Source organism: Coenobita brevimanus, chromosome 25 (genome assembly GCF_032717465.1).
Source record: "Coenobita brevimanus isolate Jiangsu-jjx chromosome 25, ASM3271746v2, whole genome shotgun sequence".
Classification (NCBI taxonomy): domain Eukaryota; kingdom Metazoa; phylum Arthropoda; class Malacostraca; order Decapoda; family Coenobitidae; genus Coenobita; species Coenobita brevimanus.
In genome coordinates this window covers 9,619,533-9,635,362 of record NC_136978.1, presented here as the reverse complement: position 1 = coordinate 9,635,362, position 15,830 = coordinate 9,619,533, and the positions used below count along the sequence as shown (strand labels likewise).

The window sequence follows — 15,830 nt, the reverse complement described above, 5'->3', positions numbered from 1 at the left end:
ACAATCTTTTATTCCTATCCATTCACATACAGTAAAAGTCCATTAATCCGACCCCCAATAATTTGAATATCCCAATACAGTACTTCGAATTTTTCAAGGCGGGAGATAGTTTTAAGTGCAATAATAAATTTAAGTGTATTGAGTGAAAATTAAGTTAATTACAGTGAGTTACTCTTGTGTGAATTGAGTGAAAACTAAGTGAATCAAGTGGATTTTTTCTCTGGGCTCTATCTGGGCTTTATCTATGGATTTGTCTGTCTTGGAATAGCTCTTGGACTTGGATGTACCTGTCTTCAACTATTCAGCTACACTTTTATGCATTTCCAGTGAGTAAAACAGTAACCAGTATCATTTACGCATTTATTTAATGATTATGTACATATTTCTAATGCTTTCAGAGGTCCCTCCTAATAGCCTGAAAAAAACAATAGTTTGCAAGACCTTCGGTCCCCCGCCATTTGGATTACAGGACCTTTACTGTACATGTAAAAGGCAAGGTGTAATGAGAAGTTACTTTATTCACACAGTGAAAAAGTTGAATGGTTTTATTCAGCTTAAAGATTGCTGTTCTTAACTTTAGTAGCTACTTACATGTGACTGTCTTATGTTATCATAAATTGTAAATGGAAGGCATTTGGATTACTGCTGAATTATTTTTAGTATATTGTCATTTTCAGGGTGAATAAGGTCAGACTTTATCATTGTTCCCCTGAAGATGTTTGGGACAAATGATTCAAACCGAGGAGCATTTTTGGAAGCTACTCGGGAAGCCAGAGCTGAGAGAGCAGCTGAACGAAGACGAGATGAGGCAGCCATAAAGATCCAGGCCAGTGTTCGTGGGTGGCTTGTGCGCATGAGGCATGACCGGGACCTCAGGTAGTCTATGCACTCATACTCCATACATACCCCTTGAGTGGCACTGTTTTGGTAAAAGAAGAGTCTGTAGTCATTCATTGTAAATAATATGCAGAATTTATGTACTGTACTGGTTTGTATCATAGACACTAAAGTATTTTGCATGTCATTAACTGTTTGTAGACTAAAATAGATTATAAGAAATGCTTGAATCAGAGTAGGAAGGCAGGAAAAGTCTGAGATCAGAGAGAGAAAGAGAGAGAGAGAGGGATGGTCCTTAATAGGTAATTTGACTTTATTATTCATACTGATTTGAATCTCAAAGAGGAATCAGAAGGTGTTTTGATTATCTAGTACCAAACAGCGGCATAGGCTATCCACCTGCCCTCAAGCTTGCTTGGGATATGGGAGGCTAACCTCAAACCCTCACATTTTTTATTAATATGAAAGTGGCCAATACATTTTATATATATATCGTCATCGTCGTCGTTGCCAGACACCATGTATCCTAAACGGGGTGGCCAGGGCTTAGAGTTAATTGTTTTACAGGAAAGGGCACTACTCCTCCACCAACCCCACTTGACACGTAGGGAGAACGTTATGCCAACAGCATCTGGTGTTCCCAGGCGGTCACCCATCCAAGTACTAACCAGACCCAACGTTGCTTAACTTTGCTGATCGGACGGGAAGCGGTGTACTCAACGTGGTATATATATATATATATATATATATATATATATATATATATACACAGGCATACCCTGGGTTAACGATCTACTGTAATTGGTTAGGTAAAACTCCATTATTAGGCGGGGTATCGTATATCGAGGTACTTTTAACATGTATTTCAATGTGGACCGATTCCTAGCCTTGGGCTTCCCCCCCAAACCAAGTCCAAAACCCACCCATATGAGCCCCAGAACAGGTTTAAAGGCAATCAAAATGGCCTAACAGCTGTCAAGGAAGCTACTCTAAGCCTAACACCTGTAAATAACTCACTAAACCAACAAATGTAATTGAAATATCATCAAATATAAGTCTGGAAAAAGTCAAGCCTAGTAAACTGTACCCCAAAATGACAGTGTTCACCCCACCTGGGGCTAAAACACATTACTTGAAGTCTAAAAGCAGTTTATAAATCAACCTAAACACACAATTTTAGTCTAAAATATCATCAAAATCGGTAAGAAAAATCAAAGCCCATCGTTAAACCGGGGTTTGGCCATTGTTAGGAGGGGTATGGCGCAATTTCTACCCCCATCGTTTTATATATATATATATATATATATATATATATATATGTGTATATCAATCAGTCAATCAATCAATCAATCAATCATTTCCTGTAGCACCCCACGGGATGCATAGGGCCTCGATGAACTCCCTCCACCAATATTTATCTCCTGCCATCTCCTTCAGGTCCCACCAACACTCCTCTCCTGCTTCTCTTTTCATTGTCCTCAACCAGGTCTCCCTCGGCCTACCTCTGCCTCTTCTTCCTCTAGCAGTCCACTCTGGCACATCCTGTATTAAACTGCCTTCTTTTCTATATATGTGCCTCAGCCATTTCCAGCAAGACAGTCTCATATATTCATCAACTGGTTCAACTCTCGTAATATCCCTTACTATTTCATTTGTGACTCTGTCTTGCCACTTTACCCCAAGAATCCTTCTCAGTATTTTGTTCTCAAATCGTAATACTTTCTGATCTGTTGCGATTGTACTGTACCATGACTCATGCCCATAAATTTAAATTGGTCTAACCATGGACTTGTAAATTTTTACTTTAGTATGTACCAAAAGCATATTACAGTATTATTCCAAACAGATTTCAACATTCCAACAGCTCACCAAGCCTGTCTAATCATATCCTCAATTTCGCTGTTTAATGATCCATTACATGATACAATCGTTCCCAGGTATTTAAAATTTGCTGCATTCTTCAACACATTATTCCCAAGAACACAATCGATTTGGTTCTCCACATTCATATTAATAATTTCAGTCTTTCCACAGTTTATTACCAATCCCACATTTTCCCCTTCCTCCACCAGACAATCAAGCACCCTTTCTATCCCATAAATACTTTCGCAGATCAGTACCATATCACCAGCATAGACCAAATCCATCAGCGTCTTATTTTCTTTCCAGTTAATTCCTGCACCTGTCCTCCTTACAATCTTTCTCATAACATAATCCATAACCAAAACAAACTGCAAAAGCGAAAGAACTCCTTGAATCGCTCCTGACCTAACTTCAAATGGATCATTCAAAGAACCACCTACTATTACCTTACATAAAGTACCTTCTTGCAGGCATGTAATAATATTTACAAACTTTTCAGGTATACCATAGAACCTCAAAATTTTCAACAACTAACAAACGCCTTTTCAAAATCCACAAAATACATACTAAGTGGCATTTTCATCTCATTAGCTTGTTGCATTAGATGCCTTACAATAAAAATCTGATCATTATGACCTCAACCATTTATAAATCCTGCTTGTTCTTCTCTTAAAATTTTATCAATTACTGGCTCTATTCTGTTCAACATGATTTTGGAAAAGACTTTTGCAACTACAGGTGTCAAAGTTATCCCCCTCCAATTTCCACACGCACTTAAATCTCCCCTTTTTGGTATTTTTATAATCATTTTTCCACTAATCTGGAATTCCACCATTATCCCAAGCCACATTAAAGAGTTTCAAAAGCGCATTCATCAACTGATCATTTTCCACCTCAAGCATTTCAGGAAGTACTCCATTCTCTCCTGGGGCCTTAAAATTCTTTAATTCCTTTATAGATTTTGCTACCCCCTGTTTCTATCTGCAAATCTCTCTTGGCTGGTAAAATGTCCTCTTCAGCTGGGATTGATCTATTTAGTTCATGGTTTTCTTGGTGTTTAGCATTACTTTGGATATCCCTGTGTGCATTTCCATGTCTAAATATGGCAGATTGAGCTGAAAACAGTGTCAAAATTAGGAAAGGTACTATACATACGGTAGTGTATAGGTAGGATGTTTTTTGGTTTTCATTTTTTTTTTTTTTTCATGGTTTTCTTGGTGTTGAAAACTATTTTGGATAATCCTTTGTATGTTTTGATGTCAAAATATGGCAGAATGAAAGGGAAAACACTGCCAAAATAAGGAGAGGTAATGTACTTATAGTACTCTATCAGTAGGGTGTTTTTTGGTTTTCAGTGTTTTTTCTGCATGGTTTTCTTGGTGCTTAGCAGTACTCTGGTTATTCCTTTGTGTGTTATGATGTCTAAATATGCCTGAATGACCAAAAAACACTGCCAAGTTAAGCATAAGTACTGTACAAATAGGTTAGGTTTAGGTTGGAGGTTGGGTATAGGTAGTGCCTGGGTACGATAGGGGAATAGTGTTCATTATCCGGATGTTGCCACTACCCGGACATGCCTTTGGCTCTATTATGTCCAGGTAAATGAGGGATTATTGTTTTAGAGAGAGAGAGAGAGAGAGAGTTTGAATAAATGTATGTAACTGGTAACAAATCCCTTGGCACACAGTACTTTCCTTAATTTGATGTATCAATTCTCTTGACAGAAAAAAGTTTGATGAAATGTTTGGAACTGAACCATACTCACTAGAGCAGGCACCACATTTACCTCCAGCATTAGATGCATTTCAAGAAATGTCCAAGTTTATCAAGATATATAAGTATGAGAAGGATTCCAAGAGGTTCGAAATCTTCACCAGGTAATCACTTATTGTTTTTTGTTGCTTGTTATTTGTGTATATTTGTCATGGTGATCAACCTTACAAGTGAAGTGAGAAGTGTGGTATTAGTTTTGTATGGTGGTGGATACCACTGTGCTTGGCTCCAAGTTCATTTGTCTTTGAAATTAAAGACCTCTTGAAATTTTTTAAATTAAAGTTTGGCATGACACTAATTTGGCTGATGTGGGTGTTACTGAAGAATTATATCATTTTTCCCCTTATTCCTTCCTTCTCCAGTTATGAACCCTACAAAAATGGCTCAGAGTTTCTTCAACACTGATATAATTTTGGTGATATATTTTAATTTTTGGATGGAGATTAGTCACCATCCCAACCCTTATCCTTCCCAAAAATAATGGGTCAGGAACTTTCGGAGGCTTTAGTCACATATATGTTTAGAGAAAAAATCTAAAAAATACCAGTCCCCCATGTTTTGTATAAGTATAGGGGTGCAGCAACTCCACTTCTTAGCATTTGTGTTACATGAATCCTCATACTCTTGCAGTTGAGGGGAGGATTAGGTTGTACAGATAAAAGCAGTAGCAGGTAACCCCCTGCAGACAAAATCCCTGTTCCTGTTATGTCTGTCAGCTTCCAGTGAATTCCCTATTATCCCAGTGTGAACTAGCTGTCACTTTCACCGTATTTGGAAGTTTATTTCACCTTCAGGTTGAATGGACTATTCATTGGCCCATGGCATTGTATAGTGGGAACATAATGATTATTACTTTCAAGTTTATGGTTGGCCATACATGAACCTAGGACTGTGCCTGTCTGAAGTGAAGGTCTAATTACGATATCCAGTGTTAATGCGTCACATTCACCTTGTCATTTCAGCTAATATTTGTCGCCTCAGTTCTTTCATGTCAGTGCTACCAGCAAACATGTGATTATGTTATGGTTATCAAGTGTACCTAATGCTAGACCTTGCTACACAATGACGTCCCAGATTCGTATGTGGCCAATGTACTTCATTTGTATTATCAAAAAGTAGTATGACCCTTTCAGCACTTAACATTCTGGTTCAGTCTGTGGTATAATTTAAGTGCAGTTTGTCTCTCTCCATTTATTACCAAAAAAAAAAAAAAAAAAGCTAATACAGTTAGTATTTTTCAGTAATCCAGTTTACGTGACACAGGACAGCATAGGATGTTATGTAGCCTCTGGTACCAACTTTTTAAATTTATATATGTCTAAAGAATAAAGCTCGTTTTGTTATCCTTTTGATCTTCAAGGACTTTTTTTTTTTTTTTTTTTTTTTTTTTTTTTTTTTTACAGTGGAATCTCCTAAATTGTGCGATCCCAAACAGCGGATTCAGAATACACGACAATGTCATGCAACACTTTGCAGTATCAGTAACTCACGAAAATTACATGAAATAAATGAATGCAGCCTAAAAAATGATGCTTTTGCGATGCCTCGTGTAATACGCGCCACCGTCACCTCGAGCCTGCACATCAGCCTGGACATAACTAATGTTAGTCAGGCATGACAGTTACTAATATTATTCAAGCATAGCATGTACTATAAGCCAATCAAAGTGCTTCCCTTCCATGCCAAGCATGTAGAATGTGTGCTTGATGCCCTGGTGCCCAGCTCAGTGCATTGTCTCCTCTCCATTGTTGGCGTATGGTTCTGGTGTGGCTTGTTGCGAGAAGATTTTTTTTCCCCTGTTCTTCCTCTGCCTGCCCAGTGGTACCATGGCCCATTGCAACCCTCTTAAGCTTACAACTTCTTCAAGAAAGGAGAAGAAGCCAATGTTAACTTACATCCAAAAGTTAGATGTACTGTAATCCTCCATTTATCCAATGTAATGGAGCCAAAGGCACGTCCGGAAATGGATCCGTCCAGATAATGGACTTCTCCCCTGGCCTACCTTCATACCTGTATATAACAAGGAAGTGAAATGAGATGCTTAGGACTTTGTAACAGCTACACTCAACTGTCTCATTCTTGTATTTATTCTCTCTCTCTCTGTGCTGGGCACATCCACTTTCAGTTTTACTTCACATATTTTTGCTTTTGTCATCACCACCATCTTCACCTTCCATTTTTATCATCGCTTTCACAAATTTTATTAACATTCACATTCACTTTCATATTCACTTCCATGCTCACTTTCACTTTCACCTTCACCTTTACAGTCACTTTCACTATTACTTTCATTTTGTATTTCAATTTCACCTTCACTTTCACTTGCATTTACTTTCTTTCTTTCACATTTACCATTACTATTACATTCACTCACCTTCAGTTTCACCTTCCTTTCTTTTACTTTCACATTCTCCTTCACTTTCACCTTCACACTCTCTCTCTCTCTCTCTCTCTCTCTCACACACACACACACACACACACACACATATATATATATATATGTATAGATAGATAGATATACAGTAATCCTTGTACTATCTGGACGCCCACTTTCCTGACACCCTACTTTCCGAACATTTTGGTCCCAGGATTTAGTGTTCCCAAAATTGCCCCAAAATCGCAAAAAAATTGAAAAAAATCTGACTTTTTTTCCCCCTGTAATTTGAACTCGGCATGCACAGCGCGGACCAGCTGTGTTTTAGTGCGTTGTTCTGCCGCCGTCCACTAGAGCGCCCCTGCATCCTCCCCACTTACCACCTGTCTCTTGTTGTGTGTGCATGCTCGTCATCATGGCCACCCACGTGCTCGCTTTTGTGGTGGTGCCCTACTTGCTGCAGGTTCTCCTGCTGCTCTCCTGCCTCTTGTTAATGTGTGTGATGATGGCCCCACAACCTGAGAAGAGGAAGAGAGTGGTTTTGACTCTGGAGAAGAAGAGGGAGATATTGGACAAAGTGGATGCGTGATGGTCAACGTCACACATCCTCTTTGAGTTTAACCTCGATGTACTTTGTTTGATATCAAGAGATCCCTTGACAAACTCATGCAGTACACAGCTGACTTCTCGTCGAAGAACAAACGCAATGTGGAGAGGAAGATGATGTTTACTCCCCGGTATGCTGAAGTCGACTGCTCCACGTTGATTTGGTATCAACAGCAATGTGCTGCTGGTGTACTGGTGCGTGGCATGGAGCTGAAGGCTGCTGCTGAGAAGTTTGCAAAGCTTTACAACACCCTAGACTTCAAGGCATCTGAGGGTTGGCTATTCGTGATCATGTTACGACATGGCCTTACCAACTGTTAGTCTCGTGGCGAAACTTTGGATGCCAACGAGGATGGAGTAGAGGAGTTTCGGCACAAGATGAAGGGCTTGATTGACAGGGAGGGCCTCACTCTCGGTCAAGTCTGCAACGCTGACGAAACTGGTTTATTCTATTGCTCTTTGCCAACGAACGCTCTAGCCGAGGAGATGGAGAAGCGTGTACTTGGCTCCGCAAGCAATGGATATCTGCTTTGTGTTGTGCCAATGCTAACGGCATGCACCGGCTCAAGCCCATTATTGTTGGCCGTGCAAAGCAGCCTCGGTGTCTTCGTGGGGTGATGGATGTCCTTCCTGTTATTTGGTACCATTCTGTGAAGGCATGGTTCACTGCCCAGATCTTCAAAGACTGGTTCCACCGCCATTTCGTCAGGGAGGTCATCAATTACCAGACGAAGACACTGGGAATCCCACTTGACCAGGTAAAGGCCCTCCTTCTCTTGGATAATGCACCTGCCCACCCATGTGACAAGGACTTGGTGGCTGAGAATGGGTGCATTAGGTGCATGTTTATGCCACCTAATACGACTGCTCTCATCCAACCAATGGACCAAGGAGTGATCGTGGCAATGAAGAGGCTGTACCGAAGGAAGTTTTTGGATGAGGTGATGGTTGTTCTTGAGGACAAGGACAAGCGCAGGGAGGGATGGGACACGCGAGGCCAGCAGACTTTGGAAAACATTCGCTGCTACAACATCAAGTCTGCAATGTACAACTGGGCCAGTGCATGGAAGGAAGTCCCTGTCAGGACTCTAGAAAATGGTTGGTCTCGTCTGCTTCTCGGAATGTATATGGAGCACGATTTCTTAGGTTTTGATGTGGACGATTTCCATGCACATCTACGTGCACATGGCGACGATGTGGACAAAGTGCGTGAGTGGTTGAATGACGACGAGGGCGATCCTGGGTATCAGACCATGTCAGATATCAAGATCGCATCTTCAGTTGCAGGTGTCAGTACCCAAATGAAGATGCCAACGAGGACGGCGACGATGATGCAGACTCCTCTCAGCGTGACACTGCTCCAGCCATCCCCAAGCTGAGCACACTTCGGGAACACGTAGAGTTCATTCTCAACTACCTGGAACACCCGGACTGCGACAGGGAGATGGGGCCCTTGGGACATGTGGAGGAAGTGCGCGCTTTCATTAATCGCCAAAATCGTCGTTCCTTGCGTCAATCAACCATTGACAGCTTTTTCAGACCCGTGAGCCCCGCTGTGCCCAGCCCTGGTTCCACACCATTACCTCCCCAAGACAGGCCCTCATCCTCCAAGCCACAGCCTAGCACATCAGGCACGGTGGAGTCGCCACTAGACGTGAGTTTGCGCCTCTCTTCAGAGTCGTCTGCAGTGGGTAGTCCATCACCATGTCCCAGTGACACACCCCTAGGCCACCTGCATCAGCTACTCTCAGACTGTGACAGTGAATAAACAGCAAAAACTCGCCACTAGACCACACGGGAATTTACAGCATTGTGCAGTGAAAAAAACAGTGTGCAATGTCAAGAAATTAGAATTCTGAGTGCAAAGACTTAAGTGCAGAGTGCAACACTGATTTTATTGACATTCAGTGGAGCACAAATTAGACTAGAGTGTGTAGTGTTAAGATAATGGATTAATGAGTGCAAAGACTTAAGTGCATAGTGCAACACATATTTCATTAAGGTACAATAGAGCGCAATTTAGACTAGAGTGTGTAGTGTTAAGAAAATGGATTTATGAGTGCTAATGACTAAGTTCAGTGCAGACTTCATGTACAGTGTACAGCAGGTGCTTCAGGTACTCCTTTTTACTGTCAGAGTCTGAGAGGAGGCGGGTTTTTCATCGAGATGGCCAGGGACTTGTTATAAGTACCCAGAAAGTTTCATACTGTACTCTATTTTCCACACTTACCTCTCAAATCTCATTTCACTCTTTTATGTCCCTTAATGGTGTGAATAGGGTCTTAGGTGCTATGCATGTCCAGTAGGGAGGTGTTTTTCTGAGTTAGGCTAGGTTAGGGTCCATAAGTAAACAGTCCAGGAGCCAGAGACTTGGTATAAGTACCCAGAATGGTTAATATTGTATATTCTCACCTCTAAAACCTCATTCTCTGGTTCTTTTGTATTTATTTCAGTCTTTTATGTCCCTTATTGGTGTGAATTGGGTCTTAAATAGGTGCTATGCATGTCCAGTAGGGAGTTGTATAGGTGTTTTTCTGAGTCAGGGTAGGTTAGGGTCCATAAGTACAAGTCCAGGAGGCTAGGGCCCACTATCCAGACGGGACCACTTTCTGGACATACCTTTGGCTCTATTACATCGGATAGTGGAGGGATTACTGTATATATATACTGTATATATTTATTGAGCCTCTGTGGTACAGTGGTAGAGTGTGCGTTTCGTACACAGGTGAACCAGGGTTCGCGCCCCTCCAGGGTAAGAAACTTTGGGAGTGTTCACCCAGCCACATACTGCATTGGTGGACACAAGGGGTGCTATGGTTGAACCAGTGTTGCTTACTGTAAAGTATGCTTGCACCCAGTCGGCTTGCGTGGGCCAGTTACACTTGGTTCACAGACTACACACACATCCAAAGCCACTCCAACACGACAATTACACTTACAAGCACTTCTCACCCTACATACAACCTCTACCAGACAGCCTAAACCACTTGGTAGAGATACATTGGCTATATCGTCCCGACTTTGGTCGGGATAGGCCGGTCCTGCAGTGGATACTCAAATGGCTGATGATGATATATATATACAGTATATGGAAAGATAGGACTAATATGCCATTTTGAGTGGAGTTCAATTTGGTAGGAATGATTTGTTGTTGTCATTGTTGATTAAGTCACACCCAGTTGAGTTTAAATTGGTAGGTGTAACTGGTCATTGTAACTGAGAGGAATAGTTTGTTGTTGTTATGGTTGATTGAGTAGCATCCAGTTGACTCCAAATTGGTAGGTATAAATTGGTTTTTGTTGTAGTCGGTCTTAATCTGCTACAGAGCCAGGAGGGCATCCCGCGAGCACTCTCTGCGCAATGACGGCCCTGGGATACTATTGTATCCATAGTGGTGTCAAATATTTTTGTTGTAAGACTATGTATTTCTCCTTTTAGGTGTTTGAAGTTATAGTGATGATGATACGTCTTCTTTATTATCGTACGTAATTCTGTTTTGAAAAATCCTTGACTGAGGAATTTTCTTGTGATCTGTTGGATTCTTGTAGTAAAGTTTTCCAAATTTGTACTTGCCTTTGCAACACACACACACACTCAATCGTAAATACAAACGCAATCATAAATACACACGCGTACAGACATACCCGCACGTGTACATATACAGTACCCTCAGTGCGGCTGTGTCTAAACTGGTTTGACTCTCTCTCTCTCTCTCTCTCTCTATCTCTGGTAAGTACAGTCGACCCTTGATTCTACGGACCCCGAATCAACAGTTTCGGAAGCAATGGACAATATCTGCTGGCAGAGAATCACTCCAGACACCAGTCATTTGTCCGTTATTTGAAAGTTTGTCCGGTAGGCCGGTAGGTGGCAGTGTGAGATGATAGACGTTTCCCGCCAAGCCAGCGGGAGCATCTCAGTATTTCTCTTTACAGGTACAAAAATACTGTAAAAGATACTGTAGTTGAGCATAAAAAATTACAATAACACAGCACTGTACTGTGCAGTACACCATGAAGCAAGTCGTAATACTGTACATCTTTTTTCATTTCTAACTACAGTGAGTCCTTGAAATATGAAAACTCGAAGTACGAATTTCCGATGGTACGAAAGTGATGAATGTAGGACAAATTCCACAATATAAAAGTATCTGTCTCAATGGTACGAAAAGAGACACGAAAGGAAATAAGAAAAATTCATAATGGGCGCGCTGCACAGCACGCGTTCGCTTGCGGCGAGAAAACAAACTAATCCCTCTCTGGTTAAACATATTTTCACGTGCTTCCCAGTAGAGTCACGTTCATCCTCTCCTCTCAGCTTCGCTGTACGTTACGCAGTTTTTCGTTGTTCTTCCTGTTTTCGTACTTTCACCATGCCTCCCAAGTGCTCTGCATCATCTTCAGCATCCAGGGAACCAGCTGCCAAGAAGAAACAACACCATACTTTGACCCTGGAGAGGAAATTGGAAATTATTAGGGTCCACCATGTGACTTAGCACCATATCTCCACAAATCTCCAGCTGCAGCACAGGTATGTATTTAACTGTACAGTGTACTAATACTACAGTAATTAGTTGTATGTTTTATTTTTTAATGTCTGAACAATTGTATAGTATTGTATACGTGTATTGCATACTTCTAAATAGGAGGGGTAAAGTTTCAGTGGGAGTCCAAAGGGATCCTGGAACACATCCCCCCCTTTATATGTATATTACTATTATACGAAATTTTGGATTACGAAAGTTTTTTTTTTTTGGTCCCTATCCCTTTCGTATTTCGAGGACTCGCTGTACATACAGTATTTCTCTTTACAGGTACAAAAATCAATGATACTGTAGTTGAACATAAAAAATTACTATAACACAGTCCTGTCCTGTACTGTACTGCACAGTACACCATGAAGCATGTCGTAATATAATGGGTCCATAGAAAATAGGGTATTGTGAGGTAAACTAGTCTGTGAAAACGTCGCTGCACCTCATCTTCGATGCCCTCGTATTTCTTTTGCCATTTTTCGAGTTTTGGCTATTTTTCCCTTCATTTTCAAGCAGTGGACTTTTTCAAGCAACAGACACTCATCCCCCCCAGTTAGTCCGTTGAATCAAGGGTCAACTGTAATATGAAATAATACATACCCAAATCACGCTAAAATCATACCAGAGTGGCTGAAAGGGTATTTTATATAACTATTGTGAATTATTGTGATAAAATTCAAGTGATTTAGTGATTTTTTCTGCAATTCTTTCACTCATAAATACTGTACGCACACATACATGCATGGACACATGTACAATATCTTACCTTCGGTTGATGTGTGGGAACTGGGAACAGCGGAGGGGGTCTTTAGCGGATGCTTGGTGAACTACGGTATCGAGCCGGACAGCGCAGCGCCACTGGACAATTCCCTCCCGGGTGTCCAAAAATGTTTGTGCTACCATAGTTTCCACACAGACGCAAGCATTTTATCAGGATACAGTGGAAAAATGTACGTATAATGGTTTAATACTGCCGGATCACAGTGTCTGGATTTTGGATCGTACGGATAATGGACGTCTGGATAAGTAGGGGATTACCGCAATAAGGAGGATTGATGGTGGTGAGAAAGCCAAAGGTGCCCACCATTATGGGTTCAGTGAGGTAAATCTTTACCAAACGGGTGTGGCGATTCCACCTATATTATAATGAACTCACGATTTCAAGTTAAGTAATTTTGGGACATATGCAACACATATAACTGCTGAGTTGTGACTGCAAGAAATGAGTGGAAAAAAGACAAAATAATGTATACTTATTTTCGGGTATTTATGGAACCAGACAGGTCACCTGCTGCGGTGTTTACTGATGATCTCTCCAACTGGCCATGCTGTTTACCAACCACCGCTACTACTGGACACGTCAATGTATCATGCATTCTAATTCCTCATTTTAAGCTTTTAGAGGTACATTTATAAAAATGTCCAGAAGCTGTGGTAATCCAGGAATAATAACAAGTAAACTGTGAAAGACTCATTTCAATAGAAAATATGGAAAGGCTGCACTCGTTTGATTATGAATGAATCCCAATGAATCAACGACTCTTATGACGACACAGAGGCAGCTGAGGGTGATGACAATACTGCTTTTGTTGTCTTCACACTGAACTTTGAGGAGTTCCTGTGGGATGTTGATGAGAAGGAAGCCGCACAGAGGTGCCAGCACACTTGCTTCGTGCTGAAAGGCCATAGTTCACCTCAAGCCTTGGAACCCCTCCCCCCTCCCCTATCCATTCAAGGAATGCCGTCAGTCTGAGTCAGGTGAGAATCTTACAGTGTTGTTCATTCCCATTAAATATGCTTTTTTAATTTCTTTTCCAGGTTGTTAGTGTTTGCTGGTGACCAGTTTGATGTAGGTGTGGGGGTAAGGGGGACAACTCTTCCGAGGTGACGACCTAAAAGTAGTTTTCCCCATAAGATTAGTTATTTCTGACTCATGGAATTCTCAAATCGTGCCATGTACTCAGTCTGTAAAAGATGCAGTTTGGGAGATTCCACTGTATTTCACATCTCCAGTAACATCAGAGAGCCTTTCTTTAGCTCTTCTCACCCCATGTAAGCATTCAGAATTAGTTTAGAGTGTTGATGATGTCAAGAGTATTGACATACCTGTCATACATATGTTTGCATTCTTAACAGTTGATATATTTTTCAGATACTTGCTGGCAAGTATGGATAGTGATAATGTAAAGCTTAGTTATGTGTCCTGTGGAATGAATAAGGAACGAACCTTACAATGGATTCAGCATATGAAAGAAGTAAGTACAGTACCGTAAATCAGACATGTCTTCAGGGTCTAACATTGTAGAAATAGCAGTGTTGGCAGAAGATCAAAGCGTAGTTGATATTGTTTTATAGAAAGAATAGATATAAATGGAGTGTTAAGGAAAGTAAATTTAGCTGATGAGACGTGGCTGGCCGAGAGGAAGAATTTCTTGGCCTACTGTACTTTTGGAGTAGTGTATGTGAGTGCTTAAGAAAGCATGGTGTGGATGTTGGTGAGACTAAAGAACTGACGGATAATTGACATAGGGAGTGTAAAGAGATGCAAATGACAAGGGTTGCAAGCTCCTAACTTGCAGGTCAGCAGATGGGATTTATCACACAGGTATCATGACTGACAACATACATACATACATCATCTGACAAAATGAAGGCAGAGGTGGTGACAACATTTCACCTACTATTCCATTGCATCTACTTCACACTAATAGTACAATATATGCAGTAGACCCTCGATATAACGTGCCTTTATTGACTGGATATCATACTGTATATAAAGGACACTACGAAGCCACCAGAATTCCATCATTCATAACAAACACTGTCTGTTAAATGGGGTGCAATACACCTAGGTCCCAATTAGTGCATGATCAAATAGCATGATTCCCAAATAGTGCAAGCAGTCTCTTAATATCCACAACATCTGAAATTAACAATGCTGGTGAAGCCACCACAGCAGATGCGATTACTGCAGCATCTATCAAGGATGCATTACAGGAGGTGAGACAAGGGGAGGTTACACCGATGCCAGCATCACCAGAAACACCAGGAGAGCTCCTCATGATGCAGATCAGTTGAATCTTGGCTGCTGTAGATGTCTTAACCCTGTGGCTGCAGCGGCCATGACAACAATCTACTGAATGTGCTCAGTGCGGAGAAATAAGAAAAAATGGTGTGTTTTCAACTTGTGTTTTATCCCACTTATCCTTAAACTCAAGAGCTAATATTTTTGTCAGATGGACTTCAATCTTTCTACTTTTGTTTGCAACAAACTGCATGTCCGTATGCACTCCAAGCCCGGAGAATGTTTTGAGAGAGTACAAGGTGTGTTTTGACCATCTGATGCAGGAAATAGCCCAGTGAGGTGGAAATTTCCACTAAACCACAAGATTTTTTCCATACAAAATAGGGTTACTACCACGTTACCTCATCATAATACAGTAATCACAATAATCTGTCTATCTGTCTGTCTATTGCCAGACACCATAATCCCATAAGGGGTGGCCATTTGACTTTGAGTTATTTGTTTAAAGGGGAGGGGCACTAACCCTCCACCAAACCACTTGCTGACACATAGGGAGCACGTATGGTTTGGTTATATGTGACCGCCTAGCGTTGTAAATGGTTTCTTGGCTTACAGGAAACCATTTGGCTTGTCATTCAATGTAAAGCCACCTGTAAAGGAAGGAAAAGCAATAAGAAGTGACAAGAAAGATGGGAGAAATAGGAAGAGAGGAGGGCAGGCACAGAAAAAGAATGATAAAGGCTAAGGAAGAAGTAGGCAGCAGTACATCAGCTGAGTGGATGATGGTCACCACCACCTACCACTAATTACAGTAATAA

General features: G+C 41.1%; 1 protein-coding gene and 1 pseudogene across 1 annotated transcript in view; one reads left to right on the top strand and one right to left on the bottom strand.

The window, feature by feature from the left end:
• LOC145393774 (ubiquitin-protein ligase E3B) overlaps positions 1-15,830 on the top strand; it is a 91,254-nt gene that overhangs the window by 7,167 nt on the left and 68,257 nt on the right. The window contains exons 2-4 of the mRNA XM_080267823.1: positions 678-876; positions 4,425-4,577; positions 14,140-14,242. Coding sequence (XP_080123949.1) covers positions 716-876; positions 4,425-4,577; positions 14,140-14,242 — 417 coding nt within the window. The 5' untranslated portion in view covers positions 678-715. The remainder of the gene's footprint in view (positions 1-677; positions 877-4,424; positions 4,578-14,139; positions 14,243-15,830) is intronic.
• LOC145393893 (5S ribosomal RNA) lies at positions 1,457-1,575 on the bottom strand (annotated as a pseudogene).